Consider the following 27,753-nt stretch of genomic DNA (forward strand, 5'->3'; position numbering starts at 1 on the left):
TATCAAATTATTTCTAACTAGTTGAACCATATCAGTCAGATTGCTTATATTTTTACTTTTTTTTTTAACTTACAAAAATGTCTAACTTTGTGTGTCCAACTTAATAAGATAGGGGTAACATAATCCTAGCATCCTTGTTTACCTGGGACATAAACTAAGGTAGCATTGTAAGGCTCTATTATTACACAGACTTGTGGAGAAATGAAAAGAAATTCTGCCTTTCCTTAGAAGTCTCTGAAATCATCCTATTCTTGGAGATCCTTAGAGTTGACTCAATCTTGGGACAGTCTTACTCCTAGTGTCTATATACCTCTCTGATATACTTTCAGAGGCCCTGGGAAGTTTTCTATACCTTTAACCCTTCCTTTGCCCACCCAGTAATGGGTAAATTTGCTGTTACAAAAATCAGAGCTTTCAATCTCATTTTAAGAGTTTTATAGCTGAACACTCCAGGAGGAGGGAAACAATTGACTTAAATTCAGCTTTAGCTATGTAAATGACTATAAATGACTGGTGTCAGACCCTATTCTAACAACAGGTTGTCACAGCAAGAAGGATGTCAGGGAACTTGAAACTGCAGGATTTGTGAAGGGGCAGGGTAGATGCAACAAGATGCCCAAGAGTTAGACAGATATTGACGACTACACAGTAAGGTCAAGAGTCTTCATTGATGGCCAGGAGTGCGTTTAGGGAGTTACCAATACAAGGGTGATCAACAGATAATGGGTTTACAAGATTCTTTCTGTTTTGTGGAATCCTGTATGTACTTCATGAAATTATGAACGTCTTTTCAAGGTTTATATTGTTATGTAAATATGTTGTGAAAAGTTAAATAGTACAGGGTAATATTAATCATGATGAAATCAGTAACAAGAAATTGTTTCAACTTGGTTTTTGAACCCCTGTTCACCTAACTTGCTAAAAGCTGAACTAAAAAACCTCCACTTCGCAGGATTATTCTTTGTACTCCTGTTCTAAGCATACGCTTCCCATTTTAGGGCACTAACGCTGTACGAAGCATTAAAGAGAAGTTGTAAAATATCAAAATTCCAAATAAACAGATTAATATATGAATATTAGGAAATCCTAGTGTTATGTTTTGATGCTAAGGTGCACCTGACCCAAGCCTTGGTATTTTCAATCATCTCACAAACATGTGAAAGCTGGACAATGCATAAGGAAGACCGAAGAATTGATGCATTTAAATTGTGGTGTTGGCGAAGAATATTGAATATACTGTAGACTGCCAGAAGAATGAACAAATCTATCTTGGAAGAAGTACAACCAGAAGGCTCCTTAGAAGGGAGGATAGCGACACTTCATCTCACGTACTTTGGATGTGTTATCAGGAGAGACCAGTCCCCGGAGGACATCACGCTTGGTAAAGTAGAGGGTCAGCAAGAAAGAGGAAGACTTTGATGAGATGGGTTGACGCAGTGGCTGCAACAATGGGCTGAAACATAGCAACTATTGTGAGGATGGTGCAAGACAGGGCAGTGTTTTGTTCTGTTGTACACAGGATCACTATGAGTCAGAAACAACCTGATGACACTTAACAACAATGTTTTGATGGAAGAACACGAAAATAAAAACAGAATACTCAAACCAAATTTTTCTTAAACTGTAACTTTATTTGGAGCAGGAGAATTTGCCTTACGTAAAGTTAATTAATATTCTTAAACACCTTCAGACAAACTATTAAAAAAGCAACATTTTATTTCAGAAGGGTCTTGCTTAAGGATTTTCTGTCCTATCTTTTCATTATTATGAATATTTGCTTTATAGTCTCAGTTATTTACTTCTTTATAATCAAATCAAGTAACCGAGCTGAGATATCTGAAATCAGAAGACTTCGTTCAGGTCATTTTAAAGTCACGTTAGCACAGTATCTATAAGAAACTGATAATACAGATTGTGATATTTGCCTCCAGTCTGTCTTCTTAATCGTTGCCATATGAAGGCCCTCATAATAAATTATATAAAATTACTGTACATTTGGTTAAAAAGTGTAAAAATCATTTTAAATCCTTCTAAAAATTAACATTTATTACACAAGTCTCTACAGTATGCTTTAAATGATATAAACATTTGCATGTCAAACATTTTCTCATAAATGTAACTGTTTTTGGTCATACATTGAACTGTAACATATAGCCTGTATTCTCGTTTTTTTTCTCCCCTAAATGGCACAAAGCAATGACTTAAAAAAAAAAAAAAAAAACCCACTGTCATTGAGTTGATTTCAACTCATAGCGACCCTATAGGACAGAGTAAAACTGCCCCATAGCATTTCCAAGGAGCGCCTGGCGGATTTGAACTGCCAGCCTCTTGGTTAGCAGCTGTAGCACTTAACCACTACACCACCAGGGTTTCCAGCAATGGCTTAATGGTAGGGAAATGCTACTTCATGAGAAAACTTGGTGTTCACTAACTCCCAGATTACCTGTATTTGCACTTGAAAACATAACATTTCTTGTTTTCTTTTAGATGTGTTGCCTTGATTCAATTTTTGCTAACTCCAGTAGAGGACATAGTATAACCTTATTAGATGTCTATAACCCTGTAGGCAAGAGATGTATCTAAGAAATTGTTTGAAAATCAATTTCTTCCAACATAAATCCTATTATATATAAGCTGGGTGAGGGCTTATGTACTTAATGGAATTTTATTGTAAAATGGACAAGCATCCCAAATATAGCTTTTATGTGAATGCAGCTTCCCTACTGTGCATGGTCTAGTAGGACCCGCCATTGTCACTGAACCTTTGGGCATGGAATGAGAGCCACCCCTGTACCATCTCCTGACATCCTAGAAAGCTTTCTGACGAAAAAGAGGTATGGTCATAAGTGGGTACAGTTACAACTCATCATTCCTGTTGTCTTGCATTAGAAATAAACTCTAAAAATCTATGCAGCATTTTATTTTCACTTAACAGAAAATGGTCGTGATTCCCTCCTATAGTACATAGCTTGAATACACTACTTGTTCTGTTTCCTTTGGGGGAAAAAGAGTACTTTATGAGATGTTGCTAGCTCTTTAGAATTCAGATTGCTTTTTGGTCTTCTAGTTTTCTCAGCTGTACATCTGTTTTTTCACTTTTGTAGGAATAAGTGCATATGGCTTCCCAAGGGAAGGTGTTCGCTGGTAAACAAAGGAGAGGAAAATAGGAAGAAAAGTGAAATATTTTTCCAAAGTTAGGCTCTACGGAAGTATTAGAAAAACAATTCTATGGTATGTAATAACCAGACAACTAGGTTTGTCCATTCAAAAAATCTTAACATAAGCTAGAGTGCCAAGAATATGGTATTCACTGTCCATTTGCTCCTCTAGGGGATATTTACAATTTAAACCCAGCTTTCCAACAAGCTGAGTAAGGTTTCAGATAAACTTACTTTTTATACGTAACACAGAAAGGAAAAATAAATATTAACTTCATAGTAAAAGGCTCATCTCTGAAAACACATTTTCTGTTGCTTTAGATAATGAGTTGAGAATATAACACAGAAATGAATTCAGCTTCAAGTTGTGCTTGCATATACATATGTATTTTCTTAAGCTTTGCTGCCAGTTTGTTAACAGGAAAATATTACTTATCAAATCCACATCCATTATGTACTTTTCTCATGCCCAAGGACCATAGCTGTTTCCAAAAATCAAACCAAGGCCTGCTGCTGTACAGTCGATTCCTTAGTCAAGTATATTTTTGAACCAGATTCTCCAAAACATAACTTACTCCTTGATGATAGGTTAGGGCCCTTTGGAAGCCATGCTAATTCATTCAGACTGCAACACAGTATTCATACACCAAAGCAGTCATATACTGACTTATTGGGTCGAACCATACGCAAACGACAATATTTATCTTAACCTATCATACTAAAAAAAAAAAAAAAAATTTTTTTTTTTAATCATATTAACCTACAAAAACGATAATTTTATAGGGTTTGACTTGCTGTATCTCGGAATCTGTCAACCTCAAAGAGTAGCTTGAGCTCTAGGAAAGTATGAGTCAATATACTGTTGGAATAATATTGCGTTCCCTGGCAGTGATCTTCTCTCCTGCCTTTTGGGCCTTTCAAGTAACTGTGGGTGGAAACGAACGTAACATATAGAGATGGATGATAGTGGACTTTTTGTTTTTTTCTGTCTCCAAACTAGCTTTGTCATTTTCAAGACTGTTGTAAACATTCTTCTCAATGGATCAGCCTCTGCTCAATGTAATAGAGTTCTCCTCACTGCTGAAAGGAGCTACAAAAGGGTTAAGTGTGCAAATGTGGTACTATGAACACTAAGAAGGTGGCAATCGGGACTTCCCAGAGAAGTGGAACCTCTGCCATAAATCCCTGAGAATTTGACTAGGACAGAAACTTATTCATTGTCTGCTCCTAACCAGGTCTAGAGAACTGAGCTCAATGCACAATTCTATCAGTTATTATAATAAAAAATCTCCTGCTGCTTTGAAACTTAGCTTCTTGCTCATGCACCCTGGCAGGGACAGAAGTTTAATTGACTGTGTTAACCTTTATGCGGAGAACCTTTTGACTTGAAAAGCTCCCCTTTTGTGTGAACTTACTAATTTGATTTCAAAAATGAAGGAAGAACAAAAAAAAGAACGTAATGGCACAGTATGATTAAACTTGGCCTCGTTTGGATATCTCCAATCATCTTAATTTTTGCAATTGTTTTGTAAACATTTTAAAGAGTATTAGAGGTCCTTCATCTGAGAAATAAGAACAAACCAAATTACATAATAGCTGGTCCTTTTGGAACAGCACCATGGTGTCAAAAAAATCAATCTAATGACATGACATGGTGTCGAGAAAAACAGGTGATCACTTTTCTAATGCTAATGCCAGTCTAAGAAAGAATGAAGTACCAAGTGTGCCACATTGAAAATTCAACCACTTCACAAATATCCACACACACTGAGTAAATAACCCTTTATCATACAACCCTAAATTGCACCCCTATTGCAATACTGCATCAATTTCATCACATTTTTAAAAATCTGTATAAAATATTATCTGGAACCCCAAAGGAAAATCAATTAACCTTTAAAAAATTCATTACAAAGTTGACTGTATAAAATCCCAACATAATCCATATATACAAAATGCTGCTGTTTAAGAAAATAACAGGACCCAGTTTTAGAATAACTTTGTACAAAAAAAGGGTATTGCCTTCAAATCAATATTTAAAAAAAATAATAACTTAAAGAAAAAAAAAAAAGATTGAAATGTCTCCGTTCAGAAAATAACTATAAAGTGTTCGTTTTCCATCGTCTGCACGTTTCTTGCAGGTAGAATACCACAGAGAGTCAAGGGAAAGTGTCCTGCTTTCCCTACAAGGGGCCTCTCGACAGTCACCGCCGAGACGCGTACTTGGAGGCCCAGTCCGTCCGGCCGTGCACCGGCTGGGCAGCCGGGGGCCGGGGCATCAGCCCAGGAGTACTTCGAGGTTGAGTGTGGAAAAAGGGCCGCCCAGGATGAGGTCTCACAGTCTTCAGAGACGAATAACCTGCACATGAAAGAAAAAGGATGGCCAGATTGATACAGGACTCATGCAAGCAAACTGCAGGTAAATGCATCTTGGTGACAAGAATGTCAGAATATAAAAAAAGTTCAACAGGAACATGTTGCCTCCCACTCAAAGTCTCAGAGTAGCTAATATTAGTTGATATACTGTACTTTGTTTTTATATCAATAATAAAAAACTACCGCTGTTTATTATATGGCTACTGTGTTGTTGGAGACTATATGCATGTTATTTCTAATCTTCACAATAACCTTGCAGCCCACAAGTAGACACATGAGACTAAATGGGCAGCTCCCGTCCTGAGGTGAGATGAGAAGTCAGAAAGGGACAGGACCTGATTGAATAAAAAAAAATTCTTTTTTGATTGAATGGACACAGGAAATACAAGGTGGAAAGGAGGAGTGTGCTGTCACAATATAGGGACAGCAACTAGAGTCACATAGCAAGGTGTGTATAAATTTTGTATGAGAAACTGACTTGAACTGTAAACTTTCACTTAAAGCACAATAAAAAATAATAATAATAAAAAGAAGCTGAGGCCCAGGGAGGGTGCCAGTGCAGTTTGGCTTAAGTTCGCTCAACTTACAAGTGTCAGAATTTGTCAATAAAAAGGAATATTATTTCTCCACATGGGAGACGTTGGAAGAATTAGGAAGGCAAATTTTCAGTGAAAAGGAATTCTGAGGGGATTTCTCTGACAGAAAAAAGAATTTCATAGATCTAGCAGTGAGGAAGTTGAACATCATTCATTCATTCTTTCTGTCTTACATAGATGGTTTATAGTTACTGGGATCCCCAAAGCATACAGATCTCATACTAGATAGTGCTGTGGATTTCAGAAAGCCCCTGAGAAGTTTCTCCCCATCAGGGCTCTTTATACAAGCTCCAGGACCCTGATAAGACCTCCCTCCATTCACCCCACATCTTCATCACTAACATTGGTAAGGTTGATGGCGGTGGCAAATTCAGGACATGTTTCATTTTGGGATGAGGGATTGTTAATCTATTTATAAATGTTCTAATGAGGCCACAGGGATTTGCCAGAGTGAATTTTTTTATCTTTAGGTCTTTATTTCATATGCAGATAGCTCAGAGAAAGAAATGGTAACATCGAGACAACAGGTCACTTTTGGTTTTGTGTTATGGTTAAACACAGCCCACTGTAGCCTCAGCCAGTTGCCAGGCAACTGTGAACTGATGCTGATCAAGGCTCCAAGCCCTCCTTTCACTAGAACCATTTGTGTCTTCCTTTCAGTGGGACTACCAGTCAGTTTAGGTCTGACAAATAGCCAAGGGCCACTGTTCTGCTCTTTTGTAGTCATTTGGGGAACTGGCTGGGCAGCAATGTCCACTTAGGCATCATCATTAATGATGAATATTACAACAGTCACTGTTGCATTCTGACCCACACTGCCTCATGAACAGGGGCTTGAGCTCAGGTATGCCTGAACTATAAACCGTGCTCTTTCCGCTTTAATCTCCTTCTTTCTCAGGAAGAAAGATGGTCTTCAAAACCTCTGCCTTGGCAGTTCCTCAAATAGTTAAACATAGAGCTACCATATGAACCAGCAATTCCACTCCCAGATATATCAAGGAAGTTGGAAGCAGCGATACCAAAAGACATATGTACATCAATGTTCATTGTAGCACTAGTCACAATTGCCAAAAGGTAGAAACAACCTAAATGTTCATCAACAGATGAATGGATAAACAAAACGTGGCATACATGCAATGAAATATTACTCAGTTATAAAGAGAAAATATCCCAACATGAAACCACCACTTGTCTGTTTGTTGTACTGTGGTGGCTTGCATGTTGCTGTGATGCTGGAAGCTTTGCCACCAGTATTTCAAATACCTGCAGAGTCATCCACAGTGGACAGGTTTTAGCAGAGCTTCCAGACTAGAAAGAAGGACTTGGCAATCTACTTCTGAAAAAAAGTGACCAGTGAAAACCTTATGAACAGCAGTCGAACACTGTCTGGTATAGTGACAGAAGATGAGCCCCTCAGGTTGGGGGAAGCACTCAAAACACAACTGGGGAAGAGCTGCCTCCTCAAAGTAGTCAGCCCTAATGACGTGGACGGAATCAAGCTTTCAGGGCCTTCATTTGCTAATGTGGCATAACTCAACATAAGAAGAAATATCCATTAATAATCGAAATGTGGAATGTACCAAGTATGGATCTAGGAAAATTGAAAGTCATCAAAAATGAAATGGAATGCATGAAGACCTAGTCCTAGGCATTAGTGAACTGGCCGTCTTGAATCAGACAATCATATGGTCTACTATGCAGGGAATGACAAATTGAAGAGGAATGATGTCACATTCATTGTCAAAAAGAACATTTCAAGATCTATCATGAAGTACAATACTGTCAGTGATAGGATAATATCCATACACCTACAAGGAAGATCAGTTAATATGACTATTATTCAAATTTATGCACCAATCACTAATGCCAAAGATGAAGAAATAGAGGATTTTTTTTTTTTATCAGCTGCTGCAGTCTGAAATTAATCAAACATTCAATCAAGAGGCATTGATAATTACTGGTGATTGAAATGTGAAGTTGGAAGCAAAGATGGATCAGTAGTTGGAAAACATGGCCTTGGTGATGATACAATGCCAGAGATCACATGATAGAATTTTGCAAGACCAACGACTTAATCATTGCAAATACCTTTTTTCAACAACATAAACTGTGACTATACACGTGGACCTCGACAGATGGAATACACAGTAATCAAATTAACTACACTGTGGAAAGAGACAATGGAGAAGCTCAATATCATCATTTAGGACAAGGCTAGGGGCCAACTATGGAACAGATTATCAATTGCTTATACGCAAGTAAAAAAAAAAAAAAAAAAGCTGAAGCTGAAGAAAATTAAAACAAGTCCATGAGAGTCAACATATGGCCTTGAATATATCTCACCTGAATTTAGAGACCATTTCAAGAAGAGATTTGATGCACTGAATGCTAATGAGGGACTGAAGACCAGACAAGTTGTGGGATGACATCAAGGATATCATACATGAAGAAATCAAGAGGTCATTAAAAAAATAGGAAAGAAAGAAAAGATCAAAATGGATATCAGAAGAGACTCTGCAACTTGCTCTTGAACATAGAGTAGCTAAAGCAAATGGAAGAAATAATGAAGAAAAAGAGCTTAACAGAAGATTTAAAAAGGTGGCTTAAGAAGACAAAGCATTATAATGAAATGTGCAAAGACTTGGAATTAGAAAACCAAAAGGGAAAGAACACACTTGGCATTTCTCAAGCTGAAAGAACTGAAGAAAAAATTCAAGCCTCGAGTTGCAATATTAAAGGATTCTATATTAATTTCAATATTAAAGGGGAAAATAATTGAACAATGCAGGATGCATGGAAGGAATACACAAAATCATTGTACCAAAAGAACTGGTCGATGTTCAACCACTTCAGGAGGTAGCATATGATCAAGAACTGATGGTATTTGTGATGGTTAAGATTGTGTGTCAACTTGGCTGGGCCATGATTCTCAGTTTTTATATGTGATCACCCACAGGATGGGATCTGCTGTGAGTAGCCAATCAGTTGAATGGGAGTTTCCTTGGGCATGTGGCCGGCATCTGAATATAAGTGGACGTTCTGCTGTTGCCTCCTCTGGATTCTGCAGCTGCCTCCTGTTCATCTGACCTCTGGTTCTTGGGTCTTGAGCTAGCAGCTTATCTGCTGATCTTGGGATTCATAGATCTTCGCAGACTTTGAGCAGGAGCCCTACTCTCCTGCTGATCTTGGGTTTGCCACCCACTATGGCTACGTGAATCAGGAGAAGCCTCTATCCTGATCCACGGACTTGGGACATTCCAGCCTCTACAATCGCATGAGCTGTTTCCTTGATATAAATCTTTCTCTCTATATATTTATACACTTTACTGGTTTTGCTTCTCTAGAGAACCCAGCCTAAAACAGTATCAAAGAAAGAAGGCCAGGCTGCATTGAAGACACTGGAGAAAAACAAGGCTCCAAGAATCGATGGAATATCAACTGAAATGTTCCAACAAACAGATGCTGAGCTGAAATCACTCAGTCATCTATGCCAAGAAATTTGGAAGACAGCTACCCGGTCAACCAACTGGAAGAGATTCATATTTATGTCCATCCCAAAGAAAGGTAATCCAGTAGATTGCAGAAATTATCAAATAATATCATTAATATTTCACACAAGTAAAACTTTGCCAAAGATAATTCAAAAATGGTTACAGCAGTACATTGACAGGGAACTGCCAGAAATTCAAGGCAGATTCAGAAGAGGACATGGAATGAGGGATATTACTGCCCGATGTCAGATGGATCTTGGTTGAAAGCAGAGAATACCAGAAAGAGGTTTACCTGTGTTTTATTGAGTATGCAAATACATTTGACTGTGTGGATTATAACAAATTACAGGTAACATTGTGAAGAACGGGAATTTCAGAACACTTAATCGTGCTCATGAGGAACCTTTACCTATATCAAGAGGCAGTTGTTTGAACAGAACAAGGGGATACTATGTGGTTTAAAATCAGGAAAGGTATGAGTCAGGGTTGTATCCTTTCACCATACTTATTCAATCTCTATGCCGAGCAAATAATATGAGTAGCTGGAGCATATGAAGATGGATGTGGCAACAGGATTGGTAGAAGACTCATTAACAACTTATGTAACTGTTTATTTTGATATAGTTTAAAACTTATAAAACTGTTGCAACAAGAATATAAGAAACTCTCACAAACTCTTACCATAGATTTATCAATTGTTTACATTTTCCCCCTTTACTTTTTCTATATATGCATTTTTTTTCCTAAATCATTTGAAAATAAATTGAAGGCACGATACCCTTTTCCCCCTTATACTTCAAGGTATATTTCTTAAGAAATTCATTCTCTTACACAACCATAGTACAGTTACCAAAATCAGGAAATTTAATATTGAGGAAAATCTATCTCATCCCAGTGTTATTAATTGCCTCAATAGTGATATTCCCCAGTCCATGATCCAGTCATCTACTATATTTACTTGCCATGTCTCTTTAGTTTCCTTTAATCTGGAATAATTCCCCAGCTTTTCTTTGTGTTTCTTGATACTGGCATTTTTTTTGAGTGAATAGGCCAGTTCTTTTACAGATTATCCCTTTTGTTGAGTTTGTCTGTTTCCTCATGATGAGATTCAGGCTCTGTGGCTTTGGCAGGAATACTTCAGAAGGAAGGCTGCATCTTATTAGGAGGTACATGATGTTGGCTTGTCCCTGCATTGGGGATGTTTGGTTTGATCACCTGGTGAAGGTGGTATTCACCTGCTGTCACTACTGTAAAGTTACTATTTTTCCTTTTATAATTAATAAGTACCTATTCTTTCTTCAAGAAGCCCTGGTTTTGCAGTGGTTAAGCACTCAACCACTAACTGAAAGGTTGGAGGTTCGAACTCATTAGCTGCTCTGAGGGAGAAAGATGTGGCAATCTGCTTCCATAAAGATTTACAGCCTTGGAAATCCCACGGGGCAGTTCTATTCTATACTATAGGATCGCTATGAGTCGGAGTTGACCTGATGGTAACGGGTTTTGGTTTATACTTTCTCTTTTTAAACCACTTTATTGAGCTATAATCTGCGTACCATAAATAAAATCCACCCATGTAAGAAGTGTACAATTCAATGGTTTTTAATACACTCATATTCTCTTTTGAAGCCCCCGCCCATCAGTTTTATACTCTCTGAAACTTCTCTTGTCAAGAGCACAATGACTCCTCATTGCTAAATTCAGTGGTTACTTCTTGGTCCTCATCTTCTTTGGCTTCTCTGCAGCAACTGACACCCATGATCTCTCTCTCCGCCTTGAAGGACTTCACTTGGTTCCAGGACACCACTCTCTTGGTCTCCCTCCTACCTACAGATTGCCCTTTGCTTGTCCGTTTCTGGCTCCTTCTCATCACCTGAACCTCTTAATATTGTAGTGGTCCCAGGGTTCAATCCTTGGCCCTCCTCTCTTCTCCACCCACACTCATCTCCTTGGTACTTGCATCCAGACTCGTGGCTTTACTTCCCATCTATATATACTGGTGACTCCCACATTCATATTTCTAGCCCAGACTACTCCTCTGAGATCAAGAATCGCATACCCAAGTGCCTATTCAACATTTCCACTTGGATGTCTAACAGGTATCTCAACTAGGCATGCCCCAAACTGAGCCCCTGATCTTTCCTCCACAGTCTCCCCTATCTCAGTAAGGACAAGTCCGTTCTATAGTTGTCACTATACAACATGGACACAAAATATTAGTGTCATTTTTGAACCCTCTCTTTTTCTCACTTCCCGCTTAGAATTTGTCAGCAAATCCTTCTGGCAAAATTTGATAATACTTTACCACCTCAACTATTACCACCCTGGCCCAAGCCAGTGTCATTTCTTGCCTGGGTAACTGCAACAGCTACCTAATTGGTTTCCTTGCTTCCCACCTTGCTCCCCTTCGGTCTAGTGAAAACCAGAGCCTGAGCAAGTCTGTTAATATGGAAATCAGATCACGTCACTCTCCTGCTCAAAACCCTCCAGTGGCTCTAATGTCACTCAGAGGAGATGATGGTGGCCTGCAGGGCCAACACCATCAGACCTTTTGGTACCTCGCTGACCTCTTCTTCCTGTGCCTCTGCCTGGTCCTCTCACTCATACCACTCTTACGTTCTAGCCTCCTTGCTGTTCCTCAAAGCTCTTGCACTCACAATTCCCATGTCTGGAACTTTCTCACAGTACATGGCTCCCTCATACACCTCCTTCAGATCTTTACTCAACATCCCCTTTGCAGTCAGCTTCTCTGTCTACCCAATTGAAAATGGAAAACTGCACCCCACACTTTAACCCCCACATTCCCTACTTCCTGCCTACTTTATATTTCTCCTTAGCCCTTATGACCATCTGACATACTATATGCTATACTTATCCAGCTTACTGTTGTCTGTCTCTCTGTCCACAATTAACAGTGAAGCTCCACGAAGAGAGGGGCTTTTATCTCTCTCATTCACTGTGCACAGGCCTATAACATGCCTGGCACACAGCAGCTGTTCTATAACTATTTATTGAATGAATTCATGAATAATCTGAAATAGAACTTACCAGGGGAAGGATCTGGAATAGGTGCCAAGTGAACCCTTTGCATAGCAGAGCCGATTTCTTTTTTCAGAAAGGAAGGGATGTAGTTTCCAGTCAGTCCACTAGAACTTGTAGAGCTGGAACCAACTGATTTGCAAAAGCAAAAGCTTGTTATTACAAAGGCACGTATGCATGACACGAACAGGGATAAAGGAGAGCAGTGCAGAACAATCGTGAGTTAAGTTTTTCCTTTTAGGGGAAAAAGATGAATTCAGAGGAAAATGGTAGTGAATTCTGAGCAGCACATCCCACCATACCACACGGTCAGAAAGACGGCGGGGGCGGGGGGCGGGCAAGACAGTGCTACGCCTGTAGGTTGCAACCAAACAGAAGTTGTTAATTTTGACATTTTTCTTTTTCCTTTTTTATAAAACTAGGTTTACTCTGCTTTGAAATTTCCTTTTTTTTTCACTCTATAATATAGACTGCTTATCCTTCCATGTCAGTACTTACAAACTCTAGAATACAGTTATTCTCTTATGGATCAACATACACATTCTCTTGACTACTTGGCTATTACAAATCTACACCAAATATTCTTGTCAACAAATCTTCGTGCATTATTTTTATAATCATAAAAATTACCCAGGATTAAGATATATTAAATAAATTCACTTTTATGGCATTTACATACTGAGAGTGCTTTAATGGCCGGAACTGTATACTATGCGTCTTTGTATTCTAGGAGGTTAATGGAATGCCTTGCATATAGTAAAAAAAAAAAAAAAATAGTAGATAATATATATTGGATAGATGGATGACTATATATAACCCTTGTTATTAAAGCTTAAAAGTACACATGGAATAATGAAGAATGTTATTCTTGGCCATTACATAAACAGAAGTTAAATCTGTTAGGAAAAGAGTTAATAAGAATTGCTTTCTGTCTTCACAACACAGTGTTCCTGGAAACTGCTTAAGGCAGAGTGGGAAGAATGGTCTGGGAGGAGTTGTGTTGGTCAGCTGGAACATGTTTTGCATTTTTGGTGAATAAATACATACAAAAATGGGTGCTGAAGCTGAACAAGCAAGTCACAAAAGGGAAGACACTTATGGTCAATAAACACCAGAAAAGATGCTCAATCTCATTAGTAAACAGGACATGCAAGTTTAAACCACAATAAGATAACCATTTCACACCCAGATTAGCACAAATTTGCAATCTTGACAGTACCAAGTGGTATCAAGGATGCAGCGCAACTCGCATACCCTGCTGGAGAGCAACTTGGCGATATCTGTAAAGTTGGAGATGAGCATATCCTTTAACCTAAAATAGTTACTCCTAGTTATTATACCCAGAGACACTCTCACACATAGGCACAACAAATGAGGTACAACAATGCCCATTTCAGCACTCTTTCTAATAGCAAAAATTATAAACAATCTACATGTTCATCAAGAAGAGAAGAGATAAATTATGGTGTAGTATAAATGTGGTATGGTATGGAATATACGTGTTTGTGTTTAACTGCTACACACACACACGTATTTATTCAAATGAGTGAACTGGAGATCCAGAATCACATTCATATAAATTTTAAAACATGCAAAACCATACTACATATTTCATGTATAGTAAAATAAATAAATGAACACATGTGTGGGGATAATAAACACCTAAATCAGGCCATTAGGGAGGGGGGAAGGGAGGAAAGAAAGGGCTAGATACTTCTCTTCATGAGTATTTGCAAAGTTTAATTTCTTAAGTTGGGTTGTGGGTGCCTGGATGTTGATGTATTATCTTCTTCTTTTTTGTATTTCTTAAAATAAATAAGCACATAGGACAAAGGCAGGGAGAAGTGAAGCCCACATGATTTACTTGGCAATATAGGTGCAGAAGCAGGGACTGCCACTGTTAGGAAAAAACCATGTGGACAACTGGTCTGCTGAGACCAGGGTCAATCTGCCTGGAAGTCTTATGACATTCCTTCATCCATTCGAAAAAAACAAACAAAAGGCCTGCCAGTCCCCCTACCAATGTGAAGGGACATTGATGTCCTGGGCCTAAGGCTGGATCCCAACGAGGGGAAGTGCTGGAACAAGGCAGGCAGAGACTGACTTCCATCTCAGGAGGTCAGCCTCTGCAGCCCAGGGCGTTGGCAGTCAGACTTTTTAAGTTATTTTGTTTTTCCCTTGAGCAAGAGTAGACTATGCTCTACTGTCCAGCTACTCTCGAGGGGAGACCCCAGGGGGAGTTGGCTGAGTCCCCAGGGCCTGCTGCCAAGAGAAAAGAGGCCCTCTTGTCTCATGTCTCTCTGTACCCATCTTGCCACACCCAGATAATCTGCTTTTTGTCTTTAAAGAGTTAAGAATCATTGCTCACCTGAATTTATTTTGCTGATTACTGATACTGTCCCTGAAGATTTTCCAGACAAACCAGAACTAGACCACGGATTAGATGGAATAAAATCCTTGCCTGGATTTGGAAGTATGCCATTTCTTATATTTATTCCTAATAGAGAACAAATGATTTTAAAATGTAAAATACATATTTAATCTTGCACCCAAATTCAGAGATGAAATTCATGCAGAATCCAATTGATCAAAATTTCCTGTCATGCAACAATCAAAGCAAAATCAACTTGGATGGTGTCAGTGTGATAGATGGCAGAGGGAAGATGCTGCCTTTGGCAGCTGGGGTCGGGGGAGTAGTATGTTGTCTCACTTGTGGGTGGCCTGAGAGAGGTCTTCTAGGCTTCTACCAATGGATCTGTCTTGACTCTCTCTGGTGTTCACCTGGGCTTCAGTGCTCCCAGACATTCCTAATCTTCCCCCTTCACAGGCTACTACTTTTCTGCCACTTGTCCAAACTGTTCTCTACCCTCCACCTTTGCCTCCTAGCTCTGAGCCCTCTGCTCTTCTCTGTCTGCACTCTGTTCCTGAAGTCCCATCTTCTCACCTCACCTGGACTGTCACTGCCACCACGTACGTGCTGATGACTTGCGTCTGTACCAACAACCCTCACTGACTAGAACACGCCTGTTGAGTGAACGCGCCATCACTTCGACTGCAAGCCAAACCCTAACACCCCACTTTCCCTCCAGACCTGCTCACTTTCCCTCTTACATCAGGAGTGGCAGCTGCTTTTCAGAAGGATGGAATTCATCTTTTATCCTTTCCCTTTTCCCCTACAGCCATTTGGAAGTTGCTCTCCTACTCCCTTTTTGCCTGCTCCTCCCCTGCTCCGTTTTGCCTGGGGTCACTGTCCTTCGAGTCTTTGCCACTCACACTTGTATCATTGCTATACCCCGTCCTCTAGTCTCTCATCCTCGCGCCAATCTTCTTAAGGCCACATGCCAAGCCCGATAAAGTCTGGCAGTATTTAGAAGCGAAGAAGTTAACGCACCAGCAGGGCCTGCCATTCCCACCTCCATCCCTTCCTTCTGACTTCATTCCGGTCCAAGTCCATCCCCTCACCTGGACATGGCTACAGCTTGCCAAGCCTCACCCATTCTACACTCCAATTACAACCCTTCGAGAGCTTCCCACTGCTCATGAAAGAAAATCCAAATTTCTTACAAGACCCCAAAAGATAAGCCCCCTGCCCACTTCTCCAATATTGCCTTATATGACATTAACCAAACCAACCGCCATTGAGTTGACTCTGACTCATGGTGATCCCATGTGTGCCAGAGCTGAATTGTGCTCCATAGGATTTTCAATGGCTGATTTTTCAGAAGTAGATCACCAGGCCTTTCTTCCAAGGCACCTTTGGGTAGACTTGAACCTCCAGCCTTTAACAGCTGAACACATTAACAATCTGCACCACCCAGAGACTCCTCCTACTATAGCATCCTTCTCTTACTATGCTCTGGCCACACAGGCCTCGCTGCTGTTCTTCTCACAGGCCAAGCCCTTTCCTGCCTCAGAGCCTTTGCACTTGCTCTCTCCTCTGCCTGGTGTGCTCTTCCCTTGGCTCTCTGCATATTTGGCTCCTTCTCATTCTTCGGCACCCAGTTGACAGTCACTTACTCAGACAGTACTTTCCTGACGACTCTATCTAAAGCTGTGCCTCTTCCCCCATTCTATCAACCTTTATGTTATTTATCACCAATTATAATTACTGTGTTTGTCTATTTGTTTAATGTCTGCCTCCCCACCACTAGAAGATAAGCTGCACAAGGGTGAGGACATTGTCTGCAGGACTGCTGTATAAAGCCATTCCATAGGCTATGATGTGGACGGAGCACCCTGGAGTTGTGCAATCAAGTGACTTTGGTTGGCTCTTTTGCTGACCAGATTTCCAGTGACCAGCACATAGTAGATGCTCAATAAGTATTTGTTAAGTGATTGAATTTGTGAATGAATGATGGGTTCATGCTTTAAAGCTTAGAATACGGAGAATCTAGAGAGAGGCTTAGGAATTTATCAAACGATCATTTTAAACTTAACCCCTGTAGTACTGCCCAGATGGTGTGACCAAGCTTGTACCCTCTGGCTTCCTAAAACACACAAGACTGGCAGTTTCTCCTAATCCTTGGTCTGCTGGGAAGGCCTCAGATATGCTGCCTGGCTCTTGCCAGTTCCTCCTTTCTCAGAGGTTGGATCTGGTTTCCTGTGTCAAGTTTCTTATCTTAAGCACTATATAAGAAAAAAATATGAAGCTTGGGCTTCAGCAACTATTTCTCTGATGTTCTTACCAGTTCTGAAGAGATACCCCCAAATATCTGTCTCCCAAAACAGGATCTTTGTGAATATTTGATTCCAAGAAAATGATTTTTTATCAATGATCAAAGTAAAGACAAGGCATTTCTGTTACCAGGCAAATATCGTGAGTGCTTCAAGTAATGCTGCTTGGCTGCAGATCTCAAGGTGGGCGTGTCTCGCCTCTGAGAGGAAGTCTGGGTGGGGGCACTATTTCCTGTACCCATGTGCTCAGAGGGCTTCAGGTCCAAAACACTCTCAAATCTGAATCAAGACAACATGTTTTAGGTCAGCATGAGCAAGTAAGCATCACCAGATATGTGAAAAATAATCTTACAAACCCCAGATCCTGTCTGCTTACACACATCAGCAGAACACTTGCCTGCAGAGAGTTTCGTCACTCTGTCTTTTCTTGTTCTTCAGGTCAATCCTGGTGAGGGCTGGACTGAAATCTAAGACATCCAAGTCAGCCCAATCATCCGAATCCTTTGTTGACCTGGAAACAAGACCCCACCTTCTCCTACTCTTTGGCTTGATCTCACCATTTTTGTGCTCCGGATCAGCTAGGATATTCTGTGTATGCAAGTAGAGAGACAAAAAAGCAATACCTGGCATTAATGGAGGTCACTCATGAGCAATTCTCATCTGAACTTCCTCTGTTATGCAAAGGAGGATCCTGGTCACATCATTCCCAAGATGCACTGCTTATCTGAAAGGGCAATCATGGAAAACACAACCCCAACCCTTCTATGTCTCATCTATCCTGACACATTTCATTGGTTTGCATCCAATGGGCCATGAAGTTGTATAAAACAAAGATTTTTTTAAAAGAAATTTAAGATACTTCTCATATATGAAGTGAGGAGGATGGCTGGATTCTTACTTAGGTCTCTCATTCTCATTCCCTGAAAAAGTGAACACGATGTACACTGTCGTAAGTACAGAGATAAGAGAATATGGTTAAGACGTCAGCCAATCTGCTGTTTTACAGAGAACAATGTAAATAATGTCTTCCTTGCCTTCACAGTAGACTACCCAGTAAGAACTGGCTATGTTCTCAACCACAAAATTAACAATAATAGGAAATTTCCTAACACACTATTTCCCGGTTGTAGGTTGGGATAAACTTAATAGCCTAGAGAGATCATCTCCGTAGCCTCTTTCAGTATCTCACACTGTGCTGGCTAGGAATCAACAGTCAGTGCATACTGTTGTTGTTGTTGGGTGCTGTCAATTCCACCTCATGGTGACCTCATGTAACAGAGCAGAACTGCCCCGCAGGGTTTTTTTGGGCTATAATCTTTACAGAAGCAGATCGCCAGGTCTTTCTCCTGTAAAGCTGCTAGGTGGATTTGAACCACTGACCTTTTGGTTAGCAGCTGAGTCCTTAACCATTGTGCTACCAGGGCTCCTTCAGTGAATACTAGTTGACAGAAAATGTGTGATTTTTACATAAAGGTGTTAGAAAACAGACTGTTCATACAGCATCACAAAGCTCATGGTAACAAGAATCCTTTGTCGGGTTATCACTTTACTGAATCTACTGAAAATCAGGCCAAAAGGAGGAGAAAGATCTGGGCTCAAAAAGAAATGCATTTGCATGAATAATAGTCTGTAAGTATTAGCACAGCATTTTATGATTTTCAAAACATTTTCACAAGCAGCATGACCCTTGATCCTCGTGATCAATCCCGCCTGGTGGGCAAGATATGCATTATGATCTTCCTTTTACAGATGGGGAAACTGAGCCCGTGGGGGTTAATAATAATGACTAACAATTCATCAGGTGCTAACTAGGCACCAGCTACTAGTTAAATTATTTTCTAGTATTAATTCACTTAGTCTTCAAAACAATTATATGAGGTAGGTACTAACATTATCCTTATTTTACAGGTGTGAAAACAAGAAGCAGGGAGGCCAAGTAACATGTCATCAAGCTTCTTAACTGCAGAGTGGGGATTTGAGACCGTAGCATCGCAGAGTCCAGCTCTCAACCACTACTGCACAGCTGTCCACGAAAGTGGCACTGTTATTAAGAGGCAGAGCCAGAACCTGAATTTAGATCTTCTCATTCTAAAGCCAAAGAGCCCTAGCAGAACAAAGTTTAAGCGTTCAGCTGCAAAATGTTGGCAGCTCAAACCCACTCAGCGGCTCTGTGGGAGAGAGACCTAGCAATCTGTTCCCATAGAGATTACAGCCAAAATCCCCCTATGGTGCAGTTCTACTCTATCGCATGGGGTCGCTGTCATTGAAAATCAACTTGACAGCACCTAACCATAACAACGATCAAAAGCCAAGGCTCTTTTCACAATTCCACGTGATTACAAAGACAAATCTACTATAATTAGACCTTACAAATTGAAAAATAAATACTTCACACAGTAAGTGGGGTGAGAAGAGGAATAAGCCAGACGCAAAGCCCACTGGTGACTCTCCATGGCTTACCGACTGAGGGTTCTTGTTGTGGAGGGATGGGAAAAGTAGCGGGCTTGGCTTGTCCTCCTGGAGATGGCTCAGGTGATCGGCCCTGGAGGCCTCTGCTTTGTAGGGGTACACGAGATGTGGAGGGGGCTGGCTGCCTTGATGTTGTCGTGAAGAAATCCGCGTGTGTGGCTTGATTGGGGGTTGGGCAGGAGGGACAGGTTTAATGTGAGGAGGTGGGCCTGCCTTTTCCAGAACGTCTTTCTGTGGTTTTCCTGAATTTTGGAGGTTCTGGGTGGTGCTGCCCAGTGGGTGCCCGATCTGAAAGTAAGGATATCTAAGGGCCTGGAATGACAAATAAGGTTGCTTTAGGAGAAAAGTTTGGCCAGGAAGGCTAATACCGTCAGAATCACTGGGGTCTATTTCATGTGACCAGCTTACTACAGTTTCTTAGCCCCCCAAAACCAAAAACCCATTGCTATTGAGTTGGATCAATTCTGACTCATGATGACCCTGTATATTACACAGCAGAGCTGGTTCATAGGGTTTTCTCGGCTGTAGTCTTTATGGAAGAAGATTGCCAAGCCTTTCTTCCGTGGCACCACTGAGTGAAGTCAAACCTCCAACAATTATGCTCAAAGTTGAGCGCAAACCATTCGTGCCACCCAGGGGCTTTTCTTAGCCCAAGCCAACTATAAAATAGTATCATGAAAAAATGCTACAGTCTTAACTCAAAGATAATATATTTAAAAACATTCTCCAAATACAGATAGATATAGCTATTTATTGTGACGTACCATATGAATTATACTTTAATTTTCAAAGCAACTATACTGTTTAAATCTTAACTACTTTAACTACACACAATATGTTTCAAACTATTTTAAGTTTGTATATCTTATATGGTACACTTCTAGTGGTATTTGATACTACTTTCCACCCACACTATCAAATAAAATATTTCACATAAGACTTGTTGAAATTATTTAGTTTGGTATGAACTTCATAAGAAACATATCAAATGGAAGAAAACCTGACTAGCTGTTGGCCGTTTCTTGGGATCCCACTGAAGCATGTCTCTCATGAGCTGAATTGCTTCACTGCCAGCATTTGGAATCAGGGTCTTTAAATTATTGGGTACACACTGGGGCCAGCGGAAGTTCATAGCACTTGAAAGTTGGTAGCCCTCAGGCCAGTCGGTCTGAAAGAAGAAATGATGGAAGACTTCACTCAGCCAATCACTGTGACAGGAGTTTGTATCCAGGCATGAGTTCCCGTAATGGGGGGGCAATGATTCTGTTACCATACCCACATTCACTACCGTGGCACTGTGTGTGATGAAACAGAGGGGTATGCTGACAAAAGGTGAAAAAGAATATGAAGTCTGGGTAATAGTGTGAAAGATCATGAGTTTGCCACCAGCTTTATACCCTTTACACAAGAAAGTCCATCTCTTTGGGTTTAGGGTTGAACCAAATTAGTATTTCCCAACTGTGTTCCATGGGACAGAGCTTTTGGAAAATATTAATAGATATTTTCGGGAGGAAAACAAAATTCCTTGTTCCTGGTCAAACACATCTGTGAAAGCTTACATATTAATCCCCATCTTGATGATTCAACACATACATAAGGCTCTGAGAAGTCCTACAGTAGAGAAAGCTGCTTCACCCAGGCTTAAGCTCCCCAGTTTTTCAGGTGTCATACCTATGGGACCCTAAATACTAGAACAAATGATGGAAAACGCTGAACAAATGGTCTCTAGGGCTCCCTCTGGTTCTAACATTCTACTATTTTACAAGACACATCCTGATGTAATTGCTTCTCTCTCTTTTTTTTTTTTTTAAAGCAAAGTAGCTCTACGTATAGCAATCCCACTTATTCATTCACTTAGATATTTATTGAGTGCTTGCTACATGCTTAGTGCTGTTGGGTATCCAAAGAGAATCCAGTAAAAATCCTGCCCTTAAGGATATTACTGTTTAAGAGAAAAAACAAGACATTTATTGAAAAATAATGATACAGAGTAAAAGTTGAGAAAGGCCACCAGAGAGGTACAGATACAGGTATCCAGGAGAGGCAGAGCTTCCAGCAAGAGACTCTGGACATCTTGTTGAAGAGGTGGCCTTAGTGATCCCATTCAAATGATTAAAACATTTTCTGTGCCAGCAATGGAACTAGCATACATATAAACAAAGACAAATCCTTAACTGAATGAGCTTATGGCCCAGGAAAGAGATACGTACACAGATAATTGTATTAAAGACACAGGACACAGCATGCACAGAGTAACATGAAGGCCTAGAGCTTCTAAGATCCCAACGGGTTCTTGTGACACATAAGCTGAGTCTCAACATGGAGGGAGGCCTTCATACAGACCAAGGGGACAGACAATCCTGGCAACGAAAACAGTGTATGCAAACATACCAAGGCGTACCAGGCAGTTTACTTAAATAGTTGCGGGCGGTGGAAGGAAAGCAGAATGGCAAGAAAGGCTGGGCCAGGCAACTGGGGCCTTGCATGCCATGGCAAAGGCTTTGGACTTTAGGTGGTGCCTTTCATTCATTGATTCTTAAGCAAATATTTATTGAAGATTACTATGTGCTAAACATTGTTCTAGGCACAAGGGATAAGCATTGAATAAAGCCGACAGAGTCCCCGCCCTCATGGAGCTTCTATTCTAGGGGTGGTCAAGTAATTACCAAATAAGTAAGTCTATGGAGCCCTGGTGGCACAGTGGTTAAGAGCTTGGCTGCTAACCAAAAGGTCAGCAGTTTGAACCCACCAGCTGCTCCCTGGAAACTTTATGGGGCAGTTCCATTCTGTACTATAAGGTTGCTATGAATTAGAATCAGCTCCACAACAACAGATTTGTTTGTTTTAAGTAAGTCTATAATATAATGAAGTGGCCCTGGTGGCACAGTGGTTAAGCACTCAGCTGCTAACTGAAAGGTCAGCAGTTTGAACTCACCAGCTGCTCCATGGGAGAAAGATGTGACAGTCAGCTTCCATAAAGATTACAGCCTTGGAAACCCCATCGGGCCGCTCTACTCTGTCCTATAGGGTTGATATGAGTCAGAATTGACTCACGGGCAGTGGGTTTATAATATAATGCCAGGCAGTAATACCAGCTATGCAGAAGAGTTTCTTAGGTGTGGAGGATGGACTGGAGAGTGTTAGATGGAGGCAGGAAGATCAGTGAGGAGATGACAATGGCAAGTGAAAAAGAGGGAGATCAGAGAAACAGTGAGAAGGTAGATTACAGAGGGGCCTTGGAAGAGAAGTAGAACTGGATCATGTGAGAGATGTTGACTCCAGGCAGAGGGTGTATTATGCAGAGGCCTGGAATGGAGAAATTCCAGGGCACATAGCCAACGAATACTTTAAGGAGGGGAGGACAGTACCAGAGCTGTTCTTTAGGAGGATTAGCAGGCCTCAGACTGAAAGACAAGCTGGAGGGAAAGGCCTTGAAGGCAGAAAGTTTGAGAAGATACTGCCCAGACACATGTGGGAGGTCATGACCCAGTCTGTGATGGCAGCAGTGGGTCTTGAAAGAATGAGACTCATGTGGGAAATGTTATGTAGGGAGTGTCAACAGGATTTAATGACTAGCTGCTTGTATTAGGGACAAGGGGGAGTTATGAATAAGAGAGAAGGTAAAGCAAACGCTCAACCTGAAAGGCTGGGGCCCTGGGTTTATGATGGAACCAGAGATGGAAATGGGGAATTAAAAGAAGGAAGCTAGTTTGGTGGCCGAAAAAAAGTAATCTTTTTTAGATGTGTTGAGTTTGAGGCGAGCATGAGAAAAGTCAGGGAGAAAGCCCACAGATAATTCTAATCATGTGAATGGAGTAATCAAAGAAGGACTTGAGGGCTACAGATTACATTTAGGAGACTTAATAGGAGACTTCTGAACAGATATAAATGTTGTAGCCAAGAAGCTCTGCAAGAGAGGTGAGATGACACAGAGAAAAGCAGAGGCAAGCATCAATGAAAAAAAAAAAAAAAGAAGGGACAGGAGCTGGTTGGAGGGACATAGGAAACCCAGGGTAGAAAGGGGGAGTGTACTGTCACATTATAGGGATTGCAACTAGTGTCACATTACAATATGTGTGTAAATTTTTGTATGAGAAATGAACTTGAGCTGTAAACTTTCACCTAAAACACACACACACACACACACAAAATTAAATAAAAAGAATTATTTGGGATTAAAAAAATAAAAAGCAGATACAACCATGACATAATATAGCATAATTAAGAGCAGAAGGAAGAAAGGAAGCCAGCAGTGTCAGAGAACATGGGCAGTAGAGAATTTATGAGGCCAAAAGGAAGACTCTAGAATGAGCAGGTGATCAGCAGTGCCCATGCTGCACAGGGGTTGAGGAGAGACAGCATAGGAAGCCACTGGCTTGTCTCGCAGGCGTTCTTTCATTCCACATCATTACCTTTTTTGGAGTCCCCAACACTTGGCAAATTTTGAATATGGTGTCAATTTCACTGGCCCCAGGGAAGAGTGGCCTCAGAGTGTACACTTCTGCCATGATGCAGCCCACAGCCCAGATGTCAATGGGGGAGCTGTAATTGGTAGACCTCAGGAGTACTTCTGGAGCCCTGTACCTGGGGGGACAAATGTTAACTGCTAGTGATTGCTTCCTCTGGTCAGAAATTAAATTAAATAGTATAGCCAAGTCTCAGCAAGAGAATTTATACATTTCTATTTTTTATCTAGTTCAGTGTCATTCATAGAATCATGGAGGAGTTGGCAACTGCCAGGGCTGCTATGGCAAAGTGGCAGTTCTCTACTTCATAGTATTTCCCTACAGGATTCTTTCAGCTGCCTTGTAGTATCTTTGAGAAACACACACATGAACAGAGAAAGAAACAGAGAGAACACAACTTGCTGAATGTAGGCTATTTCTTGGTCATGTCAAACTGCTTAAATCAAATTCCTAGGGGCTGAAAGTTTTTAAAATAGCAATTAGCTGGGTTTCCCCACAGGTTTATGGAGAGTGTGATTTTTTACATAACTCCTGGGAAACTGTCCTCAGGCAGGCCTATATACAAAACATTATTTTATATCATGAAAAAGCATAATGGGTTGCTTTTTCAACTTAATTACAGCACAAGCTTTTAACCTTGTATAATGCCAACCTACCAACAAATATGTGTTTCCAACTGCACTGCTTCTGCTACTGAAAAGTTAGTATCTGTGACTCTAATCTTACCCTCAGCATAATGGGATAGTTTTTTTTAAAAAAATGCAATTAAATAATTGTGAGAAAAACAGTATTCACCATCTGGTAGACACATAGTCTGTGTATGGAGGTCTTGATCGGATTTCTCGGGCCAATCCAAAGTCTGCAATTTTCACAAGTTCAGGTCCCATGCAGAGGAGGTTCTCGGGTTTTAAGTCTCGATGGAAGAAGCCTGTGGAGACAGTGGAGAAGGATCCAAAGGCAAGTTTGCTCCTTCATTACTCTTTGCAGCTGTATCATTCTTTTCATAACAACTATAATTTAAAAAGTAGCCTGGCATGACAGAGAAGGCTGTATGTAATGATCCCGCTGATAATGTAGAGCCCTTTGGGCCTCTCTACAGACTTCATTCATTTCCCTTTGATGAACTCAAAATGTAAAATCATTTAAAATTTGTAATTTTTTTCTGAGAGTAAAAACTTCTTTTAAAATATCCATACTCAATAGCCGATGGGGCTGCTTATGTGTGCAACCAAACACCTCATGGGATCTGGTTCCTTGGTTTAGAGGTTTAGGGGCATGGTTTCATGGGACATCCCATTTAATTGGCCTAATAACGCGTTTAGTGATTCTATTCCACCTCCTAATTTGTTGCATAGTTTCTGGGCATCTTAAAAAACTTTGCAAGTGGCCCTCCAAGGCATAACAGTTTATTCGCCTGGAGCAACAGAGGAAGGAGAGTCAGGAATAGGAGGATGAAAAGGAATGTGTGGCTAATTGCCTCCATGAACAACTACCTCCTTTGCCATGAAACCAGAAGAAATGGATGGTGCCTGGTTACCATTACTGAACATTTTGATCAAGATTCTATAAAAGAATCCTCATCAAAAGGGGGAAAATGCAGTATAGAATTTCAAATTCTCATGGACTCCTGACTTTCTGGAGCCATGGAGGCTGGATGAACACCTGAAACTATTGCCCTGAGATAATCTTTAAAACTTAGACCAAAAAATATCCCTTGAAATCTTCTTAAAACAAATAACGTTTAGCTTAACTAGTAAAAAAAAAAAAAGTCTGCTTTAAGCATTATGCCCTTTTAAGATCTACCTATATTCGTTCATATTGACAACAGCAACTCAAAAGATTAGACAGGAACCTTAGGGGGCAGTGAGTTTATGTTAATGGGGGAGGAACAACTCAGAAAAGGAGGGAGAATAGTTGTACAACTTGCAAAATGTAATCAATGTCACTGAATTGTACATGTAAAAACTGTTAAATTGGTGTATATTTTGCTGTGTATATTCTCAACAACAGCAAAATAAATAAAATTCTAAATAATATATCAATACTCAGTTACGGGGTGAGATAACTTTGCAAAAAGAAATTGTCATTCAAGGAAAAAATATCATTCCTACCCTGCTCAAGTCAGTCAGAAAGAATTTGAGATTAAAATCATTTCCTACAGATACTGAGACATGATACCACAGCAGAAACACACATCATTTTTGCTTAAAAAAAAGGATTTAGGAATATGGCCTACCTACTCATATCTGAGATTCCGGGGAGTGCTGCAACAAATGTGTAAATGTTAAATATTTACTACTTTGCCTAACAAAGAAACACAAAGGTACATCTGCAGCTCATGTCACGAACTACATCAGATGGGAAGCTTGCCTCAGCTATGGCAGAGCCCTGGAGGTTTATGTAGGAAATATTCAACATGGCAGTCTTGCAGGTGCACTGAAACACCCAATGATCAACAATATATGCCTCTGAAAATCCAAAATCTTCCACTTCTTGAGAGTATCACCAACACAGACAGACACCATTTTTTGTGACTCTAAATCTCCACGAGACACCAATATTGGAAAAACAACTCAGATAATACTGCTGATAGTGTTATTTGTAATGTGCTATCATCATCAACGTTGTGAAAGTTGGATTCCAATTAGCACATTATGGGAGAAATTAATAACCATCACTGAAGAGCTACACTATGCCTTAAAAACCTCTATCCTGATAATACTCAAATCTGTATCTCTAACGTGCCTTTTCTACCCTTCTCTAGACCGATGTCTCTAACAGGATATGAGTCGGATGTTACTGTCGTACCCCAGTCAATACGTCCAAGACCTTTTTCCTCCTCTCCCAAATCATCTCTTTTTCCTGAATCTTTTAATAAGATATCTTGGTGCCTTGTAGTTATCTTCGCTCCATCCTTCTCCAGTCATGGAACTGTGTTGAATTTTCCATCAAAGTATCTCACATCTGTCCATCCCTGCTCTTTCTCACTGCTCCCTCCAAATCATTGCCTATCCCTGTGCTGTGCAATGGATCGCTTTTATATGGCCTTTCTTGGAATGGTCTTATAACTTTCACCGAATGACTGGGTAGGGCTATCCAAATGAGGTGCTTGTGGCCCACGAAGGGGATTGGACAACTTGCTAATAATGCAAAAAAGGTGCATGACACCCTTGGGGGGTGGAACCATGCAAATAAGGTATATGAGACCCTAAAGAGGGGATTGGTCAGTTTTGCCATCCTGCTAGGCTTAAAATGAGCCATCCCAGAGGCAGACGGCTGTGGGATGAGGGGGGGACCTCACTACCACCAAGAATAGATGGGAGTGGAGCATGTCCTTTGGACCCTGGATCCCTGTGTTAAGAACCCAGGAGACAGAAAGAGAGCTGTAACACGGATGACAGGGAGAGGCGGTGGTGCAGCAGTAGTAAGAACAGTAGCAGCATGAGACAGCTGTGGTGGGGCTTGCTGACCCTTGGAGCTAGTAGCT

The 27,753-nt window shown here is 40.5% G+C and overlaps 1 protein-coding gene across 1 annotated transcript in view; it reads right to left on the reverse strand.

Annotated features, from left to right (window-relative positions):
• Positions 1-1,606: 1,606 nt before the first annotated feature.
• The window catches only part of CILK1 (ciliogenesis associated kinase 1), a 41,587-nt gene continuing 15,440 nt past the window's right edge, over positions 1,607-27,753 (reverse strand). The window contains exons 5-13 of the mRNA XM_023544842.2: positions 25,062-25,194; positions 24,213-24,384; positions 20,801-20,968; positions 19,792-20,112; positions 17,729-17,919; positions 17,462-17,610; positions 15,026-15,154; positions 12,667-12,789; positions 1,607-5,517 (exon numbers count right to left, since the gene is read on the reverse strand). Coding sequence (XP_023400610.1) covers positions 5,363-5,517; positions 12,667-12,789; positions 15,026-15,154; positions 17,462-17,610; positions 17,729-17,919; positions 19,792-20,112; positions 20,801-20,968; positions 24,213-24,384; positions 25,062-25,194 — 1,541 coding nt within the window. The 3' untranslated portion in view covers positions 1,607-5,362. The remainder of the gene's footprint in view (positions 5,518-12,666; positions 12,790-15,025; positions 15,155-17,461; positions 17,611-17,728; positions 17,920-19,791; positions 20,113-20,800; positions 20,969-24,212; positions 24,385-25,061; positions 25,195-27,753) is intronic.

This window comes from Loxodonta africana, chromosome 1 (genome assembly GCF_030014295.1).
Source record: "Loxodonta africana isolate mLoxAfr1 chromosome 1, mLoxAfr1.hap2, whole genome shotgun sequence".
NCBI classification, from domain to species: domain Eukaryota; kingdom Metazoa; phylum Chordata; class Mammalia; order Proboscidea; family Elephantidae; genus Loxodonta; species Loxodonta africana.